General features: G+C 43.2%; 1 protein-coding gene across 8 annotated transcripts in view; it reads right to left on the bottom strand.

Moving 5' to 3' along the window:
* cadm2b (cell adhesion molecule 2b) overlaps window positions 1-24,906 on the bottom strand; it is a 326,778-nt gene that overhangs the window by 68,937 nt on the left and 232,935 nt on the right. For 7 of the 8 annotated variants that reach the window (XR_010324458.1, XR_010324459.1, XM_064301912.1 and 4 more), the window contains 2 exons: window positions 24,470-24,496; window positions 790-939 (listed from right to left, as the gene is read on the bottom strand). Coding sequence is in view for 6 of the 8 variants with exons in the window: in XM_064301912.1 (XP_064157982.1) it covers window positions 790-939; window positions 24,470-24,496 (177 nt within the window). In the remaining 2 variants the exon portion in view is untranslated. The remainder of the gene's footprint in view (window positions 1-789; window positions 940-24,469; window positions 24,497-24,906) is intronic. The other variant, XM_064301913.1, reaches the window with a different exon arrangement.

The raw sequence follows: 24,906 nt of genomic DNA, 5'->3' as shown, positions 1-24,906 counted from the left end.
CGCACCCCACGAGCAGCGGGCCGCCACATCCCCCCCCCCCCCCCCGTGAGATTCAACTGCTGAGCTGTACAATCACTGTGTCGCTCTGCAGCATTTGAGAATCAGGTGCAGGGAGGCACAGGTGTGATGAGTTTTTTTTGCGGGAAGGGAGGGGGGGGGAGGTGGCGGGGTGGGCTGCTGACCAAAGAGTGGGCTGCTGCAGAGACCGGTGATGTGCCACCCAGCAGAATTCTGCACCACAGTCGCCACGGGAACAACACTCAGGATTTGATTCTGCACCTCATCATTGCAGCAAGAGCAAGGGCAGCAACAAAAAAAAAAAAAAAAACATTCATACTTGATGCATCTCGCAGGACTAAATGAAAAGAAACTACAGGGACTTTCACCTTGAATCTCAGATCAGGTGAATGTTACTTTAGTATCAAAGTAAAACTAGAAAATAGGAAAAGGCCGGGCACTTTAGGTATCTGCATCAGGATTCGTGTTATGTATTGAGAATAGCAGCATGTCTTTTTGCCATTATACACCAAACCATTACATACACCCAGCGCTGAAATTAATGCAACATCAGCACTGTTTTTTTTCTTCTTTTCTTTTTAACTGTGGTTTTAAACTGAAGTGCTGTCATTCTTCTCCTAACTCCGGCCTGTTTCTGTCATTAACACGGACACAAAAGCAGTGCATGAGCGAAGACCAAGGCTGCGGTTCCAGCCACGTGACGCGGTTTCTGGGGCCTAGGGAGGCGCAGGAGGGCCTGCAGGAAGCTAGGCCTCCCGGCCCAGGGCTCACCTTTCTTGTCCCCGAAGAAAAGGGTCTGCTGTGCCGGGTTCGACCACTGGAGGGAGGTGTTGTCATTGTGGTCCACGCGGCAGGTCATGTTAGCCGTTGTTCCTTCAGCCACTGTCACATTCTGAGCGATGGGAAACTGACCCTGGCTGCCTGCGAAGGGAAGGGAAGGGGGGGGGGGGGGGGCGGGGGTGAGAGACAGAAAGAGAAAAGATCAAACAAACAGGTGCTTTCCCTGCATTAACCATTCACCTCTGTTCATTCTGGAGCTGTGAGATTCGATTATATCGTGCTCTGTTGTTTTTTAGACAAAATTTGTAGCTCTTAAGATAAGCTTCAGATGCACCCCCACCCCCCCCACCCCCAACAGTACAGCTTCCTGTTGAACGACCTTCAAACACCTGGTCTGCTTTCCTGAAGCCTTCTAACTGACACGTCCACGAGAAGCTTAACTCGACTGCTCCAGGTTTCCCACGGCAGAGCAGACCGCAGATGAGAACACACTGTACCAGCGAGCTCAGACAGGACCCGCGTGTCACAGGAATACCCAATTAATTGAAAGAGCCGAAATGGAAGCCACGTCGGAGCCACGCTGGGAACGATGGCGGGACTTCGCCGCTCTCCTCCTCCTTCCGCGGCCCTAATTGGTCGCGAGGCCCAGTTAGCGGCAGTCGTATTTCCGCGGGGTAAGCCGTCCGCCAGTGAAGCGGGGCGGCAAAACCGGCTCGCCGTCCGGGGACGCAGCGGGCCGCCATTTCGAGCCACCACCGCCGCCGCCGCCTTTTTGGCGGAAACGGCCCCCTCAAACGCGCCACAATCGCTGCGCTCCGGCGAGTTTTATTACCGTATTTCCCAGCTGTGCGTGTCGTCTCTGCAAACTTCTAATTGCGTTCTGGCAAAGGTCGCGCGCTTTTCTGTTTTTCCTTTTTCGTCGTTTTTGTTTCGTCGGAATTCAAACAGGCCGTTCCGGTTCACAAGCCAAAGGGTGGCCTCCCCAAACCGACGCTCTCTCACACGGGCGGCGACAGAGTGCGTTAAGGCCTGTTTGCGCTGCGCTGAGTGCAAGCAGAACATCTGACCGGAGCGATAAGGCGGCTGGACTGGGGTCCACCGTTCTCACGTTTCAGCATTTCGAAAGCAGAATGGCGGTTGACCAAAATCTAGTCCGAGCTTTGAGCCAACTGGACTGTGAGAGAGCACAGCGCTTCGCTGCAGTTACTGTGGGAAGTATGAATTCCCAGAGAGGTGCAAAAAAGAAAAAAGGAATATAATGTAATGAGTTTGTATATCTGTATCTTCCAGGTCTGTGAAGAATAGTTCACACTGTATAATTTTAGCTCCGGTGATGCACTGATAATAGCTGTTCAAGGCTTGCTATTTATCTGCTATTACTGTAGTCAAAACTCAGCAAGTGCATGGCGAGATTGTACATCAGCTTAATGGCACAGATCTTGTAGCACGTCAGGTGCTTACGAGTAACAATAATTGCTCTTGTGAGTGCATACAAGTTGTGATTAAACTTCTGGCAGGTCAGAAATCTCTCGGTGGGATCGCGTTCGGAGCCGAATTTCGCGAGCTACGAAGTATCGCGAGCCAAGGAGAAATAAGCATCCAACGGGCTCGCTTGGATTCATCCCGCAGAGATTATGCACCGATTCCTTGATCTTTAAATCCAAGGGATGGCTCATCTTCGTCTCCGAACCCACTTCATATCAGCTCTTCTCCAGGTTACCGAAATCGTGGCACGGCACCACTCAAAAAACAAGCCAAAGCAAAGAACACACGCCTACAACAAACCGACAACCGTTTCGAAAAGACCGACAGGCCTTCGAGACTTAATGATAAAGCTACCGTTGGTAGCTGCCAGCGCCAGATGGGTTTGAAATCATGGCCGCACCCAGAGATTGTGACACATAAACTACAGCTCCCAGATTTCAAAACCACCACCAACTACAACCATGCTGTGAGCAGGAAGCATGTCATCTGAATGGTACACTCAAATGTAATGAAATATAAATACTATATATATATATATATATACATATGATAAAAAAAGGCGCTGTGGGCTGTTGGCTTAGCACTGCTACAGAAGCACAGTCCCCTACAGAGTCTCCCTCTGGGGTATCGATTGCATCCTGGGTGGGAAGGTGAGATAGTATCACACCTCTGCTGGCACTGCGCTGAGTGGACACACAGGATTAGCCAAAGACTTCAGAGAAACACTCCGGTTCATGGGGGTAGAGGTCCGGAGTTCAATGAACAAGCTTTACCGTCTGGCAGCAGTGGTGAAAACCTCATAACTACAGACAAAATGGCATATATTATGCTACTGCTGTTGCTGCTACTCCTCTTCTTCCTCCTGGTCCTACTACTGTTACTACTGCTACTACTACCGCTGCTACTTCTACTACTGCCACTACTACTACTGCTGCTACTACTACTTTAGCTGCTATTACTACTACTACTGCTGCTGCTAATAATACTATTGCTGCTACTACTACTACTGCTACTGCTACTACTACTACTGCTGCTGCTACAACTACCACTACTAGCCTACTACCACTACTACTTCTACTACTACCTATTACTACTATTACTAGTACTACTGCTGCTACTACTATTACTACAGTACTGCTACTAGCCTGCTACCACTACTGTTACTACTACTACTGCAGCAACAACTACTACTGCTGCTACTGCTATTACCAATACTACTACTAGCCTACTACTGCTGCTGCTAATACTACTACTACTATGACTAGCCTACTACTACTACTACTGCTGCTACTACCACTACTACTACTAGCCTAGTACTGCTGCTGCTACTACTACTATGACTAGCCTACAACTACTGCTGCTGCAACTGCTACTACCACTACTACTACTAGCCTACTACTACAACTGTTGCTACTACTACTACTACCACAACAGCTACTGCTACTACTTCTACTGCTGCTAGTACTACTACTGCTGCTGCTACTACTACAGTACTAGTACCACAAGAATAATCGAGACTTACAGATCCAGATATACAGCTGAAGAAAAGATTATACTGTTTCAGAGACATATTTTAAACACTGTAGAGAAGTTTTACTGCTTTACATAAATCACCACTCAAGCAACACATAACATTTAATAGTCAGCCTACCAGACGTTGAAAAAAATTCACATTAGCCAACAATGCTAAATGATAAACGAGTAGCACTGTTTTCCTGCTTAGCAGCAAAACTCCAGCTGGGCCAACTAAGGGTAACATCTCAGTACAACAAAGGGATGAATTTGGGAGTTTTAAGGTATGTATTTGAAAGCAATTTGCATCAAAAGATGTGGTTTCCCTTTCAGTGGTAATTACAGCGTGCATGACAATCGGCTTGATTTGATAATGAAGCTTTTCCGAAACGTATCTCTTTCAGAGAACCGGTAGAGAGAAGCAAACCACGCCCGGACTCTCCACACTGTGCTTTTGGTATAGAGTACCATTTCAAAGGTTACAGCGGTAGGCCTCAGACATTTGTGCACACAAAGTGTTTGACTTCACTCATGGCCTACAAGCTGAATCTTGGTGGGATAGCTATAAGCTAATTTATATCTGTAGTCACCTAGTAGGCAACAGAAGCAAACAGACACCAGCAGAATCATGGCAAAATTAAATACATGTAATAACAATTGCAAGCACAGTTAGTAATGGCCATATGTGCATCCAGCGGTCAACAGAAAAATTGCTTACATAAAGTCCACTAAAATGAAAAAAAGAAGAAGCATGCTTTACCTACTAATGAGCTCTAATGCACCTTTTCTGGGTTTGTTTTTGTTTTCACTGCCGTTGTTAGTTTTTCCAGTGTTCCCAGACACATTAATCTGTCTGAGAGACGTGAGCGAATGCCCTGCATATATTTTCGACATGGCGAGAGTATATATTTTATTTACTGCGGCTTGTTCGGGGCAACTCAGCAAGCCCCAGTAAATATGAACTCAATCTACTATTCTGTCACTTTGACAGGACCCAGTTGGGCATCTGTCTCGAGATGTACGCCAGTTTATTGTTTCTGTATGCCTACAAGAAGAGTGGGAACAAAGCTCATGATTCTTGATAAGCAAGTGATGAAAAAAAAAAACCCATTGAAGTGACAGAGTGTTGAACAAATGCGGACTGAGAGAGGGATGAAGAACAAGAGAGTCGTGGCGAAGGAGAGGGGACAGCTGCTCTGACAGCAACCGACCGAATTGACTGAGATTTCCAAGCACACTGACTTACGCATGCACTCATTTTAAATTCTGTGGACTGTGACCTCTTTAAGTGTCTCTCCCGAGTCCCCCACTGTTCACGCTACCGAGCTGAGTTATTTTATAGCCTGTCGGCTGGCTCAGTGGTACCCTTTTATTTTAGATTCCAGTTTATTTAATTTCAGTCATTCCAATCCACATTTTTTTTTTAAATGGCAAAAATGACAGTTTACAGTATGTGACACGCTTATCAAATTGCACTTCAGTCTTTAAGAGAAAGATTTTAAAAAAAGAAAGAAAATCTATTAAAAATGAAATCTAAAAAACAGTAAAAAAAAATCTATATAATCTGAGCCTATATTTGGAGGGGGGGCTGGGATCAGGCAAAAAATCTCTTTTGAAAAAAAAAAAGTGGCAGACAGATTATGTATCTGTGCTTTGAAACGCAGAAAGGCAGCATCTCTGAATTGTGACATCACCAGCACTCTCGCATTGATTGATACCTGTGGGTTAGCTTTATGTGCCGCTGTCACTCAGGACTCGGGCTCCTGTGAAAGCGGTGGTTTATGGAGCGCTGCTACGCTCTCGAGCGTCGAGTGAGCGCAGACGGGCATTTATCTTTTCTAAACGCTCCGGCTTTGAAGCGTAAGCGCCGACTGTAAGCGAGAAAACGTGCACCCACTTGAAATTTCTAGTGTTCGTACTCCAAAGTATTAACGACAACGGTATTAATGAACGTGCACACGGTTCATTAGTCAACTGGCCTTTGCCACGTTTCTGGACGCACACCAGTACGTCGCACGGTACATTAATCGGTTGAAATGGCAAGAAAAAGTTAGTAGCGTGATCATTACTGTATATGAGCATGTAAACGTGCCGGCCATGGCATAAACCACAATAATGACTCAGATAATGAGGACCGGCACTTTTCATTCGGACTACAGCAAGCAGGTACACTTTACCGCAGATCGAGAAGACAAAGGGATTCTGAATTAAAGCCCGAACGAAACTCATCTAAATTCAGCATCAAGTTAAGGAAGGCGCACTTTGATCGGAAAAAAAAAAAAACGGACGATATCAAGGGATCCGGTCTGAGGGATATAATCTGCCCTCGCGACACCGTCGAGAAACAGCGTCCCGTGACGGGGAAGCTGGGCGGCTGATGAGGAAGAGCAGATCGTGTCAGAGTCGCGCATCGTCCCTCGTTATGTTCCCGTTAAAGCCAATCAGAGGGAATGCAGCCACGGCCGCTGGTAGGCGCGCGCAATTCCGTCCGCATACATGTCAGCCTAATTAAAGTAAGCACCCAATTAACCGCGCCGCGCCCCTGCTCTGCTCGCTCGGAATGGGCGTGGCCCTCACGCCTCCTCATTCCTTTTGCCAATGACAAGCGAAGGGCGTTGACCCGGGGTTCAGCGCCCCCGAGCATATGGCTCGCTCCTCGCAAATGAATATCGAAAGCCTCCGCCCTCCCTCCCTTCACTCTCTGAGAGAGAGAGAGAGAGACAGAGACAGAGAGAGAGAGCATGTGTGTGTGTGTGCATGAGAGAGAGAGGGAGAGCGTGTGTGTGTGTGTGTGTGTGAGAGAGAGTGTGTGTGTGTGTGTGTGTGTGCGTGAGAGAGAGAGAGAGAGAGAGAGAGAGAGAGAGAGAAAATAAATAAAAATAGCTGACGGAGCGTCTGGATGGAGCATCGATCCCAGCTTGGGCTCTGGTTCCACCGTAATCACTTATAAAAACACATCCTGATGAATGCACAATCCGCAATTAAACAGCAATGAATCACTTGGTGATTTTGTCACCGTTGCCCGTTGTTTTCCTTTCATTAGGGCTCAGGCAGCCACTGGGGCGAGAGCAGGCTGCCAGCTTCCTTCCAGGTGTTCCAACTCCATGAACAGGACAAAAAAAAAAAAGAAAAAAAAAAAAATAAGAAAAGCAGAACATGGTGGCAGAGGGAGGCACAGCACTGCCACTAATACAAGATTTAAGATTCAAAATTGGGGATCGAAAAAAAATTTATAAAAAAATAGGGGTGGGGGGCATGGGGAGGGGTGGTGTAACGGTTTCAAAACAGGACAAAGGGTAGAAAAAAACAGTACAGTGTTTCAATCGTAAATTAAGTTGCCAAAGGATATGTTTTGCAAAAGCTGGAACGCAAAACACAGCGTCAATGACATCAATGCTATTTTATCTTGAATCAATGACCTAGCGCCAGGCAACCAAGTCGTAAACATACACTACATTAAATTACGCACATACATATCAATTTCTGTTCCATGCGGAAACCGCATTCCCAGTGACATCCACCCTCCACTCCACTCCATCTTCAGATTCCATTTCCGCCAAACCACTCAAGTATTGGCGGGAAATCTACATCACTTCAGTAAAAAAAAAAAAAAAAAAAGGTACAGGATGAAAGATGATTTCATCATATTCTCCCCCACATTTTTTCCAATACGGTGTCACATTGAACTGAACTGAAGCAAGTCAGGCGAATTCCTGTGATCCGCTCGCAATCTAGCTAATCGCAGCGGCAATTACAGGTGTGGCTTTAATTACAGAGCTTGCATTCCCTGTGAGTGATAAGTCAAGGCAGATGTTATTACCATTTCAACCAGATTAAATATTTAAAGTGATCTTAATGGCTTTTAACAACATGTTTTTGGCCTTTTCTGATTACATCTTGGCGTCTTGTGAAAAACAGGGTTTTTATAATTCTTTTCTGCGGTCTCATTACATTGACTGACAGGTCATCAATCAAAAAGTCAAAGAGAGTAGAAAAGACATCAGGTCTTGCGCCTTCCAATTTTAACCTCCTCCTATAATCAGCTAAATGATATTTATGACCTTGCGCTAAGGTGGACCTTTTACATCTTGGAATACTGTTACTCTGATAAAATCACCATCTTTCATTACACTACATTATGCTCTCCCCCATGTACATTGTCCCCTAAATGAATCCATGTTTTCAATGTTAGCTGAAACTCAAATACTTGACATTGATCTTAAACAGCAATGGCTCCCAGCATTGTTGTGCAGAATATGCTTTCTGCAAGGGATAGTCCTTGAACTGAATGACAATTTTTCCCCCTCATTTGGGGTATAAGAATATAGCATTATATACTGTTTATTTTTTTCCAAAATGACTTTCGTGTATGTACTTTGTTGAACTGATGTATGTCCTTTGTTGAAATGACTTCTGTGTATGTCCTTTGTTTAACTGATGTATGTCCTTTGTTGAAATGACTTTTGTGCATGCCCTTTGAAATGACTTCTGTGTATGCCCTTTGTTGAACTGATGATATATAGATTGTTTTTCACCTGTTTTAATAGAAAAACCTCTATTTCAGATGACTCCCAGGCTTATAATTAGGGTTAGGGTTAGGGTTAATTAAATGCTAAGAATTAGAGTTGAGGCAAGTTTAAGTTTATGTTCAGGAACAAGGAAGAGGGCAGGGCTGGCCCTAGGACTTTGGTGGCCCTAAACAAATCAGTTTGAGCGGAGGGTGGGGTGGGGGGGGTGCTGTTGGATTCTGTCGAGTGGGGGGGGGGGTGCTGTTACATTCTGTGCATTCTGTGAAGTGGGGGCGGGGGAGGGGGGGTGGAGTTTGCTTGGTAACAGCCTTCTTACATTACATTGTTAAATAATGTTCTGTTGCCATTCCATTTCAAATTTATACTATATACTATATATATATATATATATACTATAATATTTATAGTTCCGCGATAGGGGATGAATAACGTAATTACGAAAATAACGTTATTTACCTTACATAAACATTGGATCGTGTGGCAACCCTAAACAGCCCTAAACAACTGCATAGAGCGTTTATGCCACGGGCCGGCCCTGGAAGAGGGGTCACTCCTTGATCTAGTTTGGTTTACATTCATTTTAACAGAAAAATCCCATATTTGATATGATCCTCAAGGCTTTCATTAGGCTTAGGGTTAGAATTAGGGTTAGGGTTTGGAAAACGGTAAGCGTTACACTTCAGACAAGTTCAGAGAACCAAAAGTTATTCAGAAACAACCTTGACCTTTCTCTGTTCACTGCATATATAGTAGTAACAGTATAAAGCTATATTATATAGTATTAACTATGTACACTAATTCCTGACCGGCAGTCAATGACTCACATTAGAGAAGTTTAAAAGAAACTGGAAACAAACAAACAACTTTTTTCCTTCAAAGAAAGTTGTGGAAGATTGACCAGCCAATCACAAGCTCTGGTTCATAACAGCTGTACAGTCCTGTTTGCTGATCATTGAAATCCTTCATGCGGCTGCCGTTAATCTTTGTAGGCCCCACTGAAGCCACTGCCTGGACATACTCAATTTGCTTCTTATGACATCACACTACACAGACCACGTAACTTCTGTTTGTTGAATGTTGTGTGCATGCATGCTGTGTGTGTGTATTCCCAGGCCACTATCTATAACTATTCAAAAAGATCAGCATGAGGTCTCTAAGTGAACAGCTGAATGTACGAATAGCTATGTTGTAATATTTCACATGAGCACTGGCTGGGAAATGTCTTCCTATAAGGAAGCACTCCTTCCCGAGAGACTGTCTGAGGCACTGGGGGCACCATTTGAACAGAGTGAATCACTGGCCTGTATCAGGAAGAGAGGCTTTTTACAGAAGGCTAGTCACACAAAATGTCCTCCTGTCTCCAGCAAACAGCACAGTCGGCCTCTCCCTTCGGGGGTGGGCGGCCACGGTTTGCGAGCATCCCATCCCCGCTCTCCGATTCACAGCACACCGCCAAATTTTTTTGGAAACCATATCATGGTCGGCCACACATCGGCATTCACCGCGGAACTACGGGAGAACAATTATTTTGTGAGCGGGGAAGCGTTCCGCAGAGAGATCCCCGGTAGCGTGGGCGGTGGCACAAGGCCTCGCGTTCAACATTTCCAAAGAGCAAAAAAACAATCTGACCTTTCTCACGATCGGCCTACCCGCGCCGCTCGAGACGCCTCAAGGTAGAGGGGCAGGGGTGACCTTCAACGCAGACCCCCCGAAACGCCGCCGCGCGTTCGCAGCTCTGAACGAGTGCTCTCTAGTGAAATTGAAGCCACTTGATCATTCCCCGGTCTTCCGTCTCCATCGCCTAAGTATGCGTCGCGGGCTCTCGAATGGGAACCAGCTGGTCAGGGCCGCCGCGCGCACTCTCCGTGACAGAACGGCGGCCATATTGCATTTACGCAGTTCACCGTATTTAATAAATTAGCCGTAATGGAGAAAATGTGGGATTGTTTTTGTTGTATCGGTGGTGGAATAATAGACTGCCTCACTCCTGATAGTTAGCAAATTAATGGACAAGCTCATTGATAAAGCCGCAATACATTATATTTAATTAGCAATGTTCAGAAGTGGCTTACGATGCAGACAAGGAAATTCATTTACATACATGTACGGCAACGGCAAATGGTGGGGTTTGAAACTGAGGATGGGGGGAGGTTATTACTCTTAAAATGAGGAAGACAGGAGGCAATTATTAGGCAACAATCTATAATTAATAAATCATAATCAGCTCTGCGTGTCAGAATCTTTGCTCTCACTGTGCCCTTGATAAGCTGATTCCTGTCACCCAAGCAGGGAGGTTGTATTCATAAGATGAACTACAAATCTTTTCCTCACCATTTTGTTATACTTTGGCCCCTGGAAATCAGCACCATCATCTATTGTATGTTCAATCAATATTCTGCCCAGAATACTCAATTGTCCATTTTCAGTCATTTGCACTTAATCATTTTCTGGGAAATCCCTATATGAGGTGACAAGAAATGAAAAACTCCAATTCCAAAAGAGAAATTTCTTAAAATTTCATAATCTTTCTGTCATGTTTAGAGGAAAAGAGGGCGAGAGGGCCTTCATTTGGTTTTGAGAGACTATTTGGGTCCTAAGCCTCCACTGGGAATGGAGGGACACGAGACGGAACGTTCTGGTAAATCTCCAGCTCAGACTACTACAGACAGCAGGAAAACCGCTCTCCAGCTGGTGGCATCTTCAACAATAAAACCGCTCCCTCCCAAACCCAACCCAAAGCACATGGGCTGTGTATCTGGCCTGTGAAAATCGTATTAAAAACAGTTGTTCCACTGAACTTACTCATCAAGCATTGAAGTTTCCCACTTATTTTTCTTATAGTAACTGCGACTGACCTCTGCCATCTGATGACCCCTTCTGGTTTTGTTTTCCCCCCCCCCCCCCCCCCACCCCTCCCGAGTCGCGGGTTGAGTAAGCCGACGGAGGCGTGTGAAAGCACCGCCCGTGCACCGCTCTCTCCCGTCACCTTGGCGACGGGCGGAGCGAGACGTGCGGAGGCGACCGCGGCGGTCCGAGGGAGGGTGACGAGACACGGCGCAGAAGGCACCCAGCATGCACTGGGAGCTACGCCGCGCCGGCCCTGCTCCACTCGTGACACGGGAGGGGGCCAAACGTGGCACCCCGTGGCCTAACTGTTGGCTTGCCGACCATTGAGGAGAAACAAGAACAACAACGACAACAAATTCAGAGAAGGGACCAAAGAGTCAACTACAGAAGATTTTTCAGGGGAAGAAAATAGAATGGGGCATGGCATGGGGAGGGGGATGTAAGTGAAAATTAGCTAAAGGTCAGTTCCAGACAGGTACCAGGAAGTATTTTTATACTCAGACGATTGTACGGTATCTGTTCCTGTCCACCTTTAAAACAAATAAAAGATTTTCAACCAAATTAGAACTATGGGTCAGCACCATGACCCCTGCTATCAAATATCAAATTCAGGACAGGTCAGACAGCACGTGCTCTACTCCGAAGCACGTCACACCTTAACGCACCGCTGTTCGCAAGTCGTGCCTGCGCAAACACGCGTCAGAGGAAGTGGTTCATGCGCTGGTCAGTGGTCGGACCGCGGGCGCCCGGTTGACCAGTGGAGGGCTGCAGGTGTGCGATCCCAGCCGACTGAAGCCCTCTCACCCCTAGGTGGCACTAAAGTCGACTGTGTATAACTGGAATGGGCTGCCAGCCACAGTCAGCCCCAACGTGGTCCAAATTCGACAGCAAATTCGACTGTGGGGCCCCTACATGCACTCCAACAGTGCCTTACCAGGATGAGACACCCAGCAGCTCAAAGAGGAGTTAGAAGTTGCCTTTGCTCAGGATTGTGTGAGTCAATATTGCAGCACTTAATTGTGGGGTATGAGTCAGTCCATGCATGTGAATATAACATATCGCGGCTTCTGTTCAACGCAATCAACAATGTTAGCCTTCTGATTCCTTGTCACATGCAATTTGCTTTGTTTGGATTTATTTTTTGATTTAATTTTCAGAGAAATCCACATGGAATGAGAAAATAATGGCATCAAAAAGATGCATTGTCTGGAATGTAAAGCGCATAAAAATAAATCAAAAAAAAAAGAAGTACCATGTAAAACAGAGCAAACATTCAAGCAGTGAGCAAATTAAATTACGCCTCAAATTACTTTGCACCGCTCAGGCCAAAACCACTTTGAGACAAACTGTAATTTTTAATTTAAGAAATCTAATCAATTACAAAACAACAAAAGTGAGCCTAGCAATTTCATTCCCATTTGCACAATCAGATTAGACCACAGCTGCCGAGTGATTTTCAACGCACCGTTATGAATTATTGCGTAATTTCTCCTGCAGTGTCTAATGGGACAGGAGTAATATTGCCATCATGATCAAGTCATCTCCATGAAAGCAGTTTTGACACATGCAGAAGCTGAGCCATGATTGAAAATGTCCACAGACCAGGGCTGTGGGATTGCCAAAATTACAGACAGGCGAAAATTCACCTGCCTCTAACAGGTTACCGCATTTTAAACAGACTGCACCAGTATGAGTCATGCAGGAACAGGGCTCTGATGGGGCCTATTTTGCTAATAACAATGCCGTACAAGCTCGCTGCTTAGTTTATAGCATCAGGTCCAGTGTTTCTGGATTCAATGCACTAGATTCTTTTGTAACTACATGCACCCGTCTCATTGTTGAAGGTGGAAACAATACACAGGGAACTTTGAGCTTTTACTAAATAATAAATCTTTTACAACAGATCTTTAAAACTTTTTACAATAGGGCAGAACATTTGCAGAAGTTTATATGAAAAGAATATGACTTTTAAAGCACCTTTTTATTCTATAACTTTCGCAACAAATGTACAATACAAGACACCTTTTACATTACTTTTTTTTTTTTTTTTACAATAAAAGAGACCTTTCACAGTAACTTTTTACACTACAACTTTCACAACTACTTCCACCTGTCACTGCCCCATTGCTCATATACAGTAGTGTAAGGACTTGCATATCCTAGAAATACAACACCACTGCTCTGGGCTGAATTATTCCAGTTTGCCAATGTAGTGCAATTATTGCACCATTTCATCAACATCTCATAGACAGGTATAATAACCAGCAATTGATTTTGGTCACACATTTATATGCACAATACAGTGTCACTTTGGTATCTATTTATCATGGGGCATTAAGATTTATTACAGATTGGAAACCCCTTACTCATCACTGTCTACTGTGTGATACATTGTGATGGCATTCCTTAGTGACCTGCAGGTTAAAACATCAGTACATTCACATTTATAAAGGTGTACTTGGTATTCTACCATCGTATCTTTCTACCTTAAACCGTTAAGTTATAGTTAGTACAATCTAACACCTTCGACCCTGGCTTAAATTTAAAATCCAGAGAAGAAGTGCCTCAGCTGGGAAGGCTTTTGACTTCTGAGCTCCTTGTGTCCTGGAATAACCTCCAAAAAACACTCCACCATGAGTGCCTTCACTGCAGGAATTTAAATCAAGAATTCAGGAATATAGGCTGGAAGAGGTTCTTCTCGGTCGTCAGGTCTGACCTGTTAAAATATGCTCTCAGTGCACTCATGTCAATCACAATATTACATGTATTTAGCCTTATTAAAGAATGACAAGTGCTATATGTCAAGCCAAGGTTGATATGGAATATGGTCATTTAAATCTGTATTTAATGTCAACTACTTATCCTCAATTATTCAACTGGCTCAGATCAGACGTACGTGATCTGACATTTTAGCTAAATGCATCGAAAAGTGTATAACTGTTCTTGTGTCCCGTAGCAGTATGAGTCATTTACCTGTGGTCTAATCTATGCGTGAACTGGCATTGGTGTATAGAGCTAATTACAGTATATAATTGAGGTAGGGGAATTTTTCTTTATTTTTGGAAACAAAACCTTATCTGACAGAACTCTATCAGGCCACAGACAAATAAAGTCTTGAACAAAAAAAAAAGTTTATAAAAAAACTGAGGTTGAATCACATTTTTGTCCTTTCCCCAATGCCTTGCAAATGTCAATGACTTTGAAGCCCATTGGTGGTTGGCAGGTGGCATTTGACGAATGACCCACAACATTCCCGGAGTGAGAACCATACAAAAGATTATTTCTCAAATAAATAAGTGACAATAACAGATATTCAGAGTAAGAAGACAAAAATGATTTCACATTTAACACAAAGGAAGTCAGCCAGACCTAACTCATAATGAAACAAAAAAAGAAAAGAAAGCAACAATGGCCGCTTGATTAATTGACAATTGAAACAAGAATCGCAAATGGCCACAGCCCATTAGTGTGGAAAAATCATTCTAATTAATAATGCCACAGTAAAGATGCGTGAATAAACCTTTGAAAAGAAATAACGTTTTCCTTAGAAAACATCTCATCCAAAAACATCTCGTTATATCCAGCGTTCTCTAATCTTTCCTTTGTAGTTTGAATTTTTTTATTTACAAATATCACCCAAAAGAACTGTATACTTATACCCAGCCATTTTTCAGATATTTAAGAAGACTTCTGAAAATTCTGAGAATCATGTTTACTGAACAATTTTTTACAAAAGTATAACAAACTTTTCAACGGAAACCTGCCTCTTTCTGTATACACTTCACGGCATGTTTTATTGATTTTTTTATGTTTTGACATATTAAACTATGCGACTATACACAAATGCTTTGGGCATTTTTTTTTTTACTGAGATGAAATACTATTGTTTTTTCCAGATTTTAAACAGGCTGGCCTCATCTGAACCACATTTGTGATAGAGCGTTAACATTATTTTTTAGTTATCTTTGCCATAAAAATCCTTTCATAATTGAATAAGAGGTTTTGAAAGAATCAATGTTACTGTCTATTTTCTTCTGCTGTTTCTATTGTGTGCTCATGCTGTGTATTTAGTTCTATTATTGGGATTATTTGCTTATTACATTTAATCTGTATTTGTTATGTATCACAATATGTCGCACAATACTTCACTACTCTGACAAACATCGGATTGGTTGAAAGGCATTGCTCCAAATTGAGTGCAACTAGCCAATATTGTTTGTTCATTGTCAGCCAGAGTAAAACAGTTAATATGCTGAAATGTTCTATGCCAAGTAGTGCCATAAAATAAACATATTGCATGCTTAACCTTCATGGATTATAGTGCTCGTTTAAATATGCTTTTCATAATAATTTGGTATCACAATGTTTCCATAGCTTTCTATGACTGTGTACCATGTGATAGATTGGTGACCTGTCCAGGGTGTATTCCTGCCTTTCGACCAATGCATGCTGGGATAGGGTCTAACAACCCTGAAACCCAGACCAGGAATAAGCGGGTATAGATAATGGATGGATGGATGGATGTATCCATTAATGTATTTACATATTTTTATTGTCTTTAATGAAGACTACCTGTCTTCTAGCATTATTTTTCTAACATTTTATTTTCTTCCCAACTGTAGGCCCATTTCATCACTGTGATCAATATAGGAAGACAACAATCACAACTGCCTCCACCATAAAACAGGAAGCTAGCCGCTAGCTTGTTTTTACACCCAGCAATGACAGCATAACTGCCACAGTTACCATGACACAGACAGAGGTCGGATACTGGAGCACTCAAACTGATGAGGAGGATACTCTGTTTACTGAAATTCTGTCTCCCTGGGCAACGCTACTGTCGATTAAGAGTGACAGCTGGCCTCAGCCAAAACTGGCAGAGCCCAGATCCAGCCTGGGTTATATCGATTTGCACTCATATGCACTCATCAAGCCTTTTAGAAATATGACACAAATGTTTAAAAAATGTGGGTATTTTATTTGTTTTAGCGGTGGCAATGCAAAGCACTGAAGAAAAACTACAAAACTATAAAATAAGTCTGAATTGATGGCATATGCTGGAATGATACATTTAAAACATGTCAGAATAATTGGATCTGAAACATGTTTTCAGCAAAGGAAAATTAATCCTCTCTGTAACATAGACAATATTTATATTTTATAAAGTGCATATAGTGTAATATATATATATATATATATATATATATATATATATATATATATATGTGTGTGTGTGTGTGTGTGTGTGTAAAAGTACTTCACTAAATGCATGCAGTACAACATACAGTACTTATACAAATTGATTCCTCTTAAATTTAATCTTTTGATACATGCATATTCCTTTTGTACATATATGGCTTACTTATATTTGAGCATTTCTAGCTTTTTGCTAGAAGTACAAATAAAAGTAATTTTTTTAAAATAGCATTCTTTTAATAGTATTCTCTTAGGTACAATCATCAACCAGATTCTTAGGGACAACTAACTGTGGCAAATTCCGTAACAACATATTTGACATTTGAAAAGGTCATTGTCAGGGACTCCGTGCAAAGGTTATGTGTTAATTGGAATGATGAATCTTATCAGTCGGAGGTATATTTCTGGGCTCAAGAGGTTCTCGAGAGGTACAGATGGCAGGACTGGATCGCGTTGAAAAACCAGACAAATATGAAAATGTTTCTTTGAGCAAAAACAAAAAAGGAAAATGCATGTGCAGGTGTATTAATATTAAAATATATGTTCAGGTGTGTAAAGATTAGAATGCATGTTCAGGTGTGTAAGGATTAACAAGCATGTGCAGGTATGTAGTATTGAAATTCACATGCAGGTATATAAGGATTAGAATGCATGTGCAGGTGTGTAAGGATTAGAATGCATGTGCAGGTGTGTAAGTATTAGAATGCATGTGCAGGTGTGTACGTATTAAAATACATGTGCAGGTGTGTAGTATTAAAATGCATGTGCAGGTGTGTAAGTACTAGAATGCATGTGCCGGTGTGTAAAGATTAGAATGCATGTGCAGGTGTGTAAGTATTAAAATGCATGTGCAGGTGTATAAGTATTAAAATACATGTGCAGGTGTGTAGTATTAAAATGCATGTGCAGGTGTGTAAGTACTAGAATGCATGTGCCGGTGTGTAAAGATTAGAATGCATGTGCAGGTGTGTAAGTATTAAAATGCACGTGCAGGTGTGTAAGGATTAGAATGCATGTGCAGGTGTGTAGTATTAAAATTCACGTGCAGTTGTATAAGTATTAAGATGCATGTGCAGGCGTGTAGTATTAAAATGCATGTGCAGGTGTATAAGTATTAAGATGCATGTGCAGGCGTGTAGTATTAAAATGCACGTGCAGGTGTGTAAGGATTAGAATGCATGTGCATGTGTATAAGGATTAGAATGCATGTGCAGGTGTGTAAGTATTAAAATGCATGTGCAGGTGTATAAGTATTAAAATACCTGTGCAGGTGTATAAGTATTAAAATGCATGTGCAGGTGTATAAGGATTAAAATGCATGTGCAGGTGTGTAAGTATTAGAATGCATGTGCAGGTGTGTAAGTATTAAAATGCATGTGCAGGTGTGTAGTATTAACATGCATGTGCAGGTGTGTAGTATTAAAATGCATGTGCATGTGTATAAGGATTAGAATGCATGTGCAGGTGTGTAAGGATTAAAATGCACGTGCAGGTGTGTAAGGATTAGAATGCATGTGCAGGTGTGTAAGGATTAAAATGCATGTGCAGGTGTGTAAGGATTAAAATGCACGTGCAGGTGTGTAAGGATTAGAATGCATGTGCAGGTGTGTAAGTATTAAAATGCATGTGCAGGTGTGTAAGGATTAGAATGCATGTGCAGGCGTGTAGTATTAAAATGCATGTGCAGGTGTGTAAGGATTAAAATGCACGTGCAGGTGTGTAAGGATTAGAATGCATGTGCAGGTGTGTAAGTATAAAAATGCATGTGCAGGTGTATAAGGATTAAAATGCACATGCAGGTGTGTAAGGATTAGAATGCATGTGCAGGTGTGTAAGTATTAAAATGCATGTGCAGGTGTATAAGGATTAGAATGGATGTGCAAATTCTAAAATTGATCTGGAAAACAAAAATGTCATTGAATTATTAGTTAAAATTATAAAATAGAAGGCATCCTCCATGGTTCTTTACCTGACGGGAAATAATGAGGTAACCACTAACCCATTCACATCACACATGCACCCAGACACACACACACACGCACACACACTTCTCCTTTTTTCCCTGCACCATTCATTAAGTGTCTGGAGAAAAACAGGTTTGTCAGTAATCAGATGCTGGAATGGTTGTGGAAGTACTGCAGTGTACCTCGCCGTGCGCACATTTTAAGGTGACAATTCAAGCTGTCACCTGGTGCTCTGTCAATATGTGTGGATGCGCGTGCATACGTGGGGGAAATTCACTGATTACCGTGATTACCCCTGCTGGAAATTACTGCATCCTGTTTACTTTTACAGAAAAATAGGAATACCAATCAGTAACAAACAAGCACAATTGGGCATGCTAGATTAGCATGCTATTATTATTTTTCAGTACAATAAGAGTACGTTTTTTTTCTGAAAATATAAAAAATCAAACAGATTTTTTTTCACTGCCTATTTGACAACTTTGTGAAAAAAGTTAGTTTGACCACACTTTCTGTACTCAGTCTGTCTGCGTACCACTGTCGAAAGCGAAATATCCTCCTGCAGTTCATCATCTCCCTTAAAGAATACTTTTTGTCCCCGTTTTAAAAGTTCCATCATTAATCTCTTCCTCCTCGCTCTCCGATCACGGCGACATTTAATTCGCCCACAGACCGCGGCCTGAATCTCACGACAGAATCTCACGTGGACTCGGGGAGAGAAAATAAATAATGAATTATGTCAAAGCGGAGAAAGAGAGGAGTATAAAAAAAACCTGGGCATAACCGGGAGCGGAGGGAGAGAGGGAGAGAGAGGGTGGGAGGGTTTAACTCAGGAGTGAGCACAGCGGTGGGAGGCCATTATCCTCTCTTTTCCCCCGATGGCCATCCATTATCTCCAGAGCGCATCGCTGGGATCCGCAAGCAGGGGATGGCGTGGGACTGCAGGGGGCAGCTGTAAACCCCCCCCGCCCCCAACCCCCCCTCCCCCCTCATGGGTGCTGCATTATCACCTGCCAGGTCCAGAGGAGCATCTCACCTCCCACTTCGCTTTCATTTTTGTCACCTCAGCAAAAAAAAAAAAAAAAAAAATAGGCAGCCCTGGCGGCCGGTGGCTCGTAATAGACATGCCACCCGCGTCTTAAACAGCCCGGCCAATCAGCTCTCCTCGTCATTACCCCCCTCTCTACCAGCCCCACAGTCCAGCAGCATACTGCCACAGAGAGAGAGAGTCTTATGGTGCCTTTACAAAAACATAAAAAAAGCGATTCCAGCTTCCTTAATTTAGCACCGCTCGCTGAACGCACATCCACGCACCATGTCGCCCTTATCGCCGCCTGTGCTTTACCGCAGAAATTCGCAGAAATGCACCCACGCGGTCACATGCTCGATTACTGCAATATGAGAACACATCGTGGTACAGCCCGTGTATTTATGAGCAAACCGGCTGGCATGGAAAAGAGATAACTGTCGTTGGTGGACAATGGGTTCTAGGGAGGGGAAAAACACTGAACGTATTTCAGATGAAATAACTTTGAAAATGTAAGCATGGTGAACTGCCATTGTGGGATTCAGTTCACAGAGTATTGTTTAGACAACCAAATACATATCTCATTTGCCTTTTTTCTGTACGCAAGTTAAATTGATGCAGTTCCTTTAAAGTATCAATAAAATCCAACACTATATATAGTCTCAGTGCACTGTGGCAGACACAAAGATAGCAAGGAGAACCTTTTTAAAATATTTATCAAAAATCTATGACCCGTGAAAATTCAAGGCTAGGATACACAGACATTCTGGATGCGGTTGAACTCACACGCGAAATCAATTCAATTCCGAACGAAGCATAGAAAAAAAATAATAGAGAGAGACGTGAAAAGAGTAGGCCTCACGTCTGTAACGACCGACATAAATTCAGCCCTGCCGCGTTATGCCGATAAATTCATTAGGCGGCGGAGAGGTTGAGAGGGCCCCTGCTTGACTCTGTGATCTACAGGTCATTTCATTCCCATTACCATAAGTATGGATTTTCCACAGGGCGCCGCGGAAACCGCGAGGCGCGGTCGGACGATGACGAGGCAGCCGGGCTCCTTCCGCAGTTATTTATGAAGCCGCACCCCCCATCCCCCCCCCCCACCTCCGCTGCAGAACTACGCCAGGAAGAGGCTCGCGTTAGACTGAGGTCAGCGGGGAAGAACTCGGCGTGGAGCCCCCCTGCGACGTTCTCCGGGGCTGGGTTTAGCTCCAGGAGCGCACGCCGTCTGAGCTTCTGGTCAGAAGCGGGGAAGATTCAGCTCGGTTATGAGGTTCGCCAGACCAGTAACAATCGCAAAGGCCAACGAACTCCGCGTGCTACTGAAAGAGGGAGCCCCCCTCCCCCCCACGTGATCCCTGAGCTTCAGGCAGCAGGAACCCGCGTTTTAAGGGCAGGTGTCTCATAACTGGTCAGACGTTTAAAGCATTTGAGGAGAAGGAGCCCAGCAACAGGAAGTCTGCCGTACAATTTAAGTGGCCATGCGCTGAAACAGCTGAAGGAATGGAGGAATAATTTGGGTGACATGTCATCAGCACTAATCCAGATGATTAACTCTGGGCACTTTTTACACGCTATTTCATGCATTGTTGAAAGGAGTAGGAGTGAAAGAGAAAAAAAAAAACAGTTGTCAGATTCAAAGTAAATGAGTCATACTGGCTTCCTACAGAACATATAATGTCACCATGTTTTTTATTTGTCCTTTTTTACGAGTTTTACTATTTTCGGAAAGCACGGAATGACAAATTATAGCAAAAAAACAGTACAGCTATTTTTTCCCTCATAACATGTAACAAGTTCACTTGTTTTTTATGAACACACCCCAACCCCCCCACCCACGCCCCCACCCTCACCAACTCGAGCCTGCAAATAAGTCGCAATACTGGTTATCAATCAGTGGAGCATCTGAACACCGTTGTGCACCAGCGCCCCCCTCTGACCAGGTGTGGGGGGGGTGGGGCATTTGCCTGAAAAAGCTGTAAATGATGCTGACACAAAGCCTGTGGCAAGCATATCTAGAGGAATGCACCGTGAAAATATACTGGGGCTGGACTTTGCGTGTTTTTGGAGATCAGTAAAACACTCGCCTGCACTCCCCCAAAAATGGACTGAGGACGGTACAGCAACAAGCACAAACACACAATTATTAGGGATTCCAGACTGGGAGAAGACTTATCTGTTGAAAACCTATCTGTCAAGATGCGGTGAACAGTTCTGCTGTATCCGAATTTTGAGTATACGCGTGGTATTATCTCTTTTCAGTCAAGAGCTATTTAAAACAATGAGGCTGAATCATTCTCTAATTAGAAAACATTGTGCATCCAAAAAAGAATGTGGCAGCTCCCTCATGTATATTAATGTACCTACTTTTGTCTGTCCCCTGTCAAAACACAGCAAAATCATTATTTATGGGATTCAGCGATGAATCAGAGGCTTAGGTGAAAAAATAAATAAATACATGAAAATGAAAAAACTCGTGAAATTAGTATTGATGAAGGGATAACTTTAGGATTTCATTTCAGTTTAAGGATGACTACCCATGACTTTGAGTAGTGTATCTTTAAAAGAAGAAAGAAAAATGAAATCAGCAGACTGATCAAATCAGAGTTCTGAAAGCAGAGACTTTTCATTTGAAAATGAGTCACATTCTTTTATAACTGTAACGCCATATAACAGGGTGATTAGGCTGCTTTCAGCGTTGAGATCCTGTGCGCGCTTGGATTGACTGGGAATGAATCAATCTGTCCTCTTCCGATCTCAGACAGACACGGGGCTCCATAGGGCAATGGAATAACACAATGGTTTAGTCCCTGATTCACCCTGGCATGGCATCATGGAAGTTTTGAGTTTTCACAGTATGCCCCGGTAGGAACTATCCATCGTCAACATTCCAGAACATTAATAAATAAATAAATAAATTAAATAAATAAATAAAAGTATATCAGTAGATAAGCCACGTATACATAAAATAATCATTTATACTACAAATACTATAATATCAAGCCTGTTCAGTTGAGCTTTTATGTCTTTTTTTTAAAACCCTGAAAGCAGTTTTATACACGGTCAACTACAGAAGGTTCTGGTCAATTTCAAACCAACTAACAAGACATCTTAACAAATGTGGTATGACCGTTTAGTGAGCTGCCAGTGAGAAGTGAACAGGAAGTAGAATATGCGGACATGAATGACACATCTTTGCAGACCTCAAGCTCTGGTGTTTAGAACATCAGATGGACATTTTGTTTTCATGTTTGCAAAAAGCAAGAAAAAAGTTGACTGCATATTATCTTTAACCTGTTACCGAACGTCTTTTCTTCATACGTCCAATGCTAACGCGCACCGATACATCTTAGGTTCAATGCACCCCGCACCTTTTTTCACCATTCAGTAGATGCTCTTATCCTAGAAAGTCTTACGCAGATTACATTTAAACACAACCAGTTAATACAGCCGGTTATTTTACCGAAGCAATGCATGTCAAGTACCTGGTTCAACGGTGCAATTGTGCAGCTGGGATTCGAACCTACAACCTTTTGAGTTACAAGCCCGGTCCTCTCTAACCGCTACGCGAAACTTCGACCCCCCGGCATGCCACGCTTTGAGCGCGGCCCTTTTAATTTCACCGGGTGTCGGGGGTACTCGGAGAGGGGCGCCAGTCGGGTGAAAACACTGCAAGTCACACTAATGTGAGATTGCGCGGGCATCGCCACTCAAATTTAATTTGACGCAAAATTCTAAATTCATTAAACATTCCCTTTTCCGAACTCAGAAGGGATTAATCTCACCAGCAAAATGGTCTGATTAGGATTCCACGTGTTACCAGAAAAAGATACCTTTGGGAAATTTTGCCTGGAGTCAGCACAGTCTCCACAGACAAACAGTCATTGCAATCATGATTTTGGCATGCACACGTTTAAAGATACCTCCCCAAAAAACAACAAATCCACAAATCACAAAAAAATGGGTGATTTCATTAACAATCTATGTTTTATACAACCAACGCAAAATATGTAAGTAAACTGATATTCTGATATTGTAAAATAGCATACTTATGACTGTAAAATGTAATTTAATGATAAACTGAACAGGGCATGCTCCATAAATTGGCAGCAGGAGATTATTATCATGCACAGAATTTGCATAGCAAACAGGATACAGGAGGGGAGGGGGGGGGAGTCTAGCAGTACCTTAAGAGCAGTAGCTTCAGCTTTGCATTAATTTCACTTATCATTACCTTTGATTTCCTGTAGTGTATTTTGAAATTGATATTTACCCCACCACAGTGGAAAAACTGTTACTATCACTACCACCATTATAACAACATCATCTACAACAATTACCACCACCTATTACTGCTGCTAGAACCTTTAAACTCATAATTCAACTAGCAGGAGAGGACATAACAGATGGTGGAAAGGCATTAGCTCCATGTCTAGAGAGCTACATGACAAAGAAATCAAATTTCATTTCACAATGCTAGAGGTTGACCATTCAGCACGAGCAGCGAGACACTCTTGGGCAAGGTCTGATAGAAAGAGTGACAGGGGAGCAAGGGAGGGAGAGAGAGCGAAAGAGAGAGGGAAGGAGAGAGAGCGAGGGAGAGAGAGAGAGTGAGGAAGGGAGAGAGACAGAGAGAAAGAGAGTGGGAGGGAGGGGCAGAGAGAGGAAGAGAGAGGGAGAGGGAGCGAAAGAGGGAAGGAGAGAGAGAGAGAGGGAGAGAGAGAGAGTGAGGAAGGGAGAGAGACAGAGAGAAAGAGAGAGGGAGGGAGGGACAGAGAGAGGAAGGGATGGAGAGAGCGAGAGAGAGAGAGAGAGAGAGGCAGAGTGTGGAAGGGAGAGAGACAGAGAGAAAGAGAGAGGGAGGGAGGGACAGAGAGAGGAAGGGATGGAGAGAGCGAGAGAGAGAGAGAGCGGGGAGGACTGAGTGCATAATGGATTCCCCAAAAGTCTATTTATCTGCGGCCCATGGTGCGGCTTCCACCAGGCGGAGAGAGTGTATGTTAATGCATGGCAGGTTCCTGGGAGAGATACGGCCTATCTGAGCACTGTTTATTGGGAAACGTGTCTGCCATTAATCATGCACCAGGGAGACAGGACAGATAACTCACCTCTCACTTTGTTTTTCACTGCCGTCACTGGAGGAGGAAGGGGAGCGGGGGGGGTGATAGGGGAGGGAAGAGAGGGGGAAAAAAGAGGGTGGGAAAGGGAAAGAAAGGGAAAAGAAGAAGGAAGAGAGAGCATCGAATTAGACAGGTTTTATTTAGGGAGGCGGGACACAGATGATCTTTTCATTCTGGAACGGCAGCATCCCGGTTTATTTTGTTCCCTTTGGCACCTAGAGATGTGGAATCTGAGATTTATGACACTGAGTGTACAAAAGGTATGTGTATGAAATGTGCACTTCCCTTTGCTTTTTCATCAAACTGTATATGTTTTTAATTTTTTTTGAGCAAAGACACTTCGTACATCAAGTCACGTTTTATCAGATCTAAATGAAAAAAAGGGTCTATTTGACCTGTATCTAATTTATCTAGTTTACTTGGCA

The sequence above is a fragment of the Anguilla rostrata genome, chromosome 12, assembly GCF_018555375.3.
Source record: "Anguilla rostrata isolate EN2019 chromosome 12, ASM1855537v3, whole genome shotgun sequence".
Classification (NCBI taxonomy): Eukaryota; Metazoa; Chordata; class Actinopteri; order Anguilliformes; family Anguillidae; genus Anguilla; species Anguilla rostrata.
The sequence above is the reverse complement of the archived record's forward strand: the minus strand, read 5'-3'. Positions and strand labels throughout refer to the sequence as shown.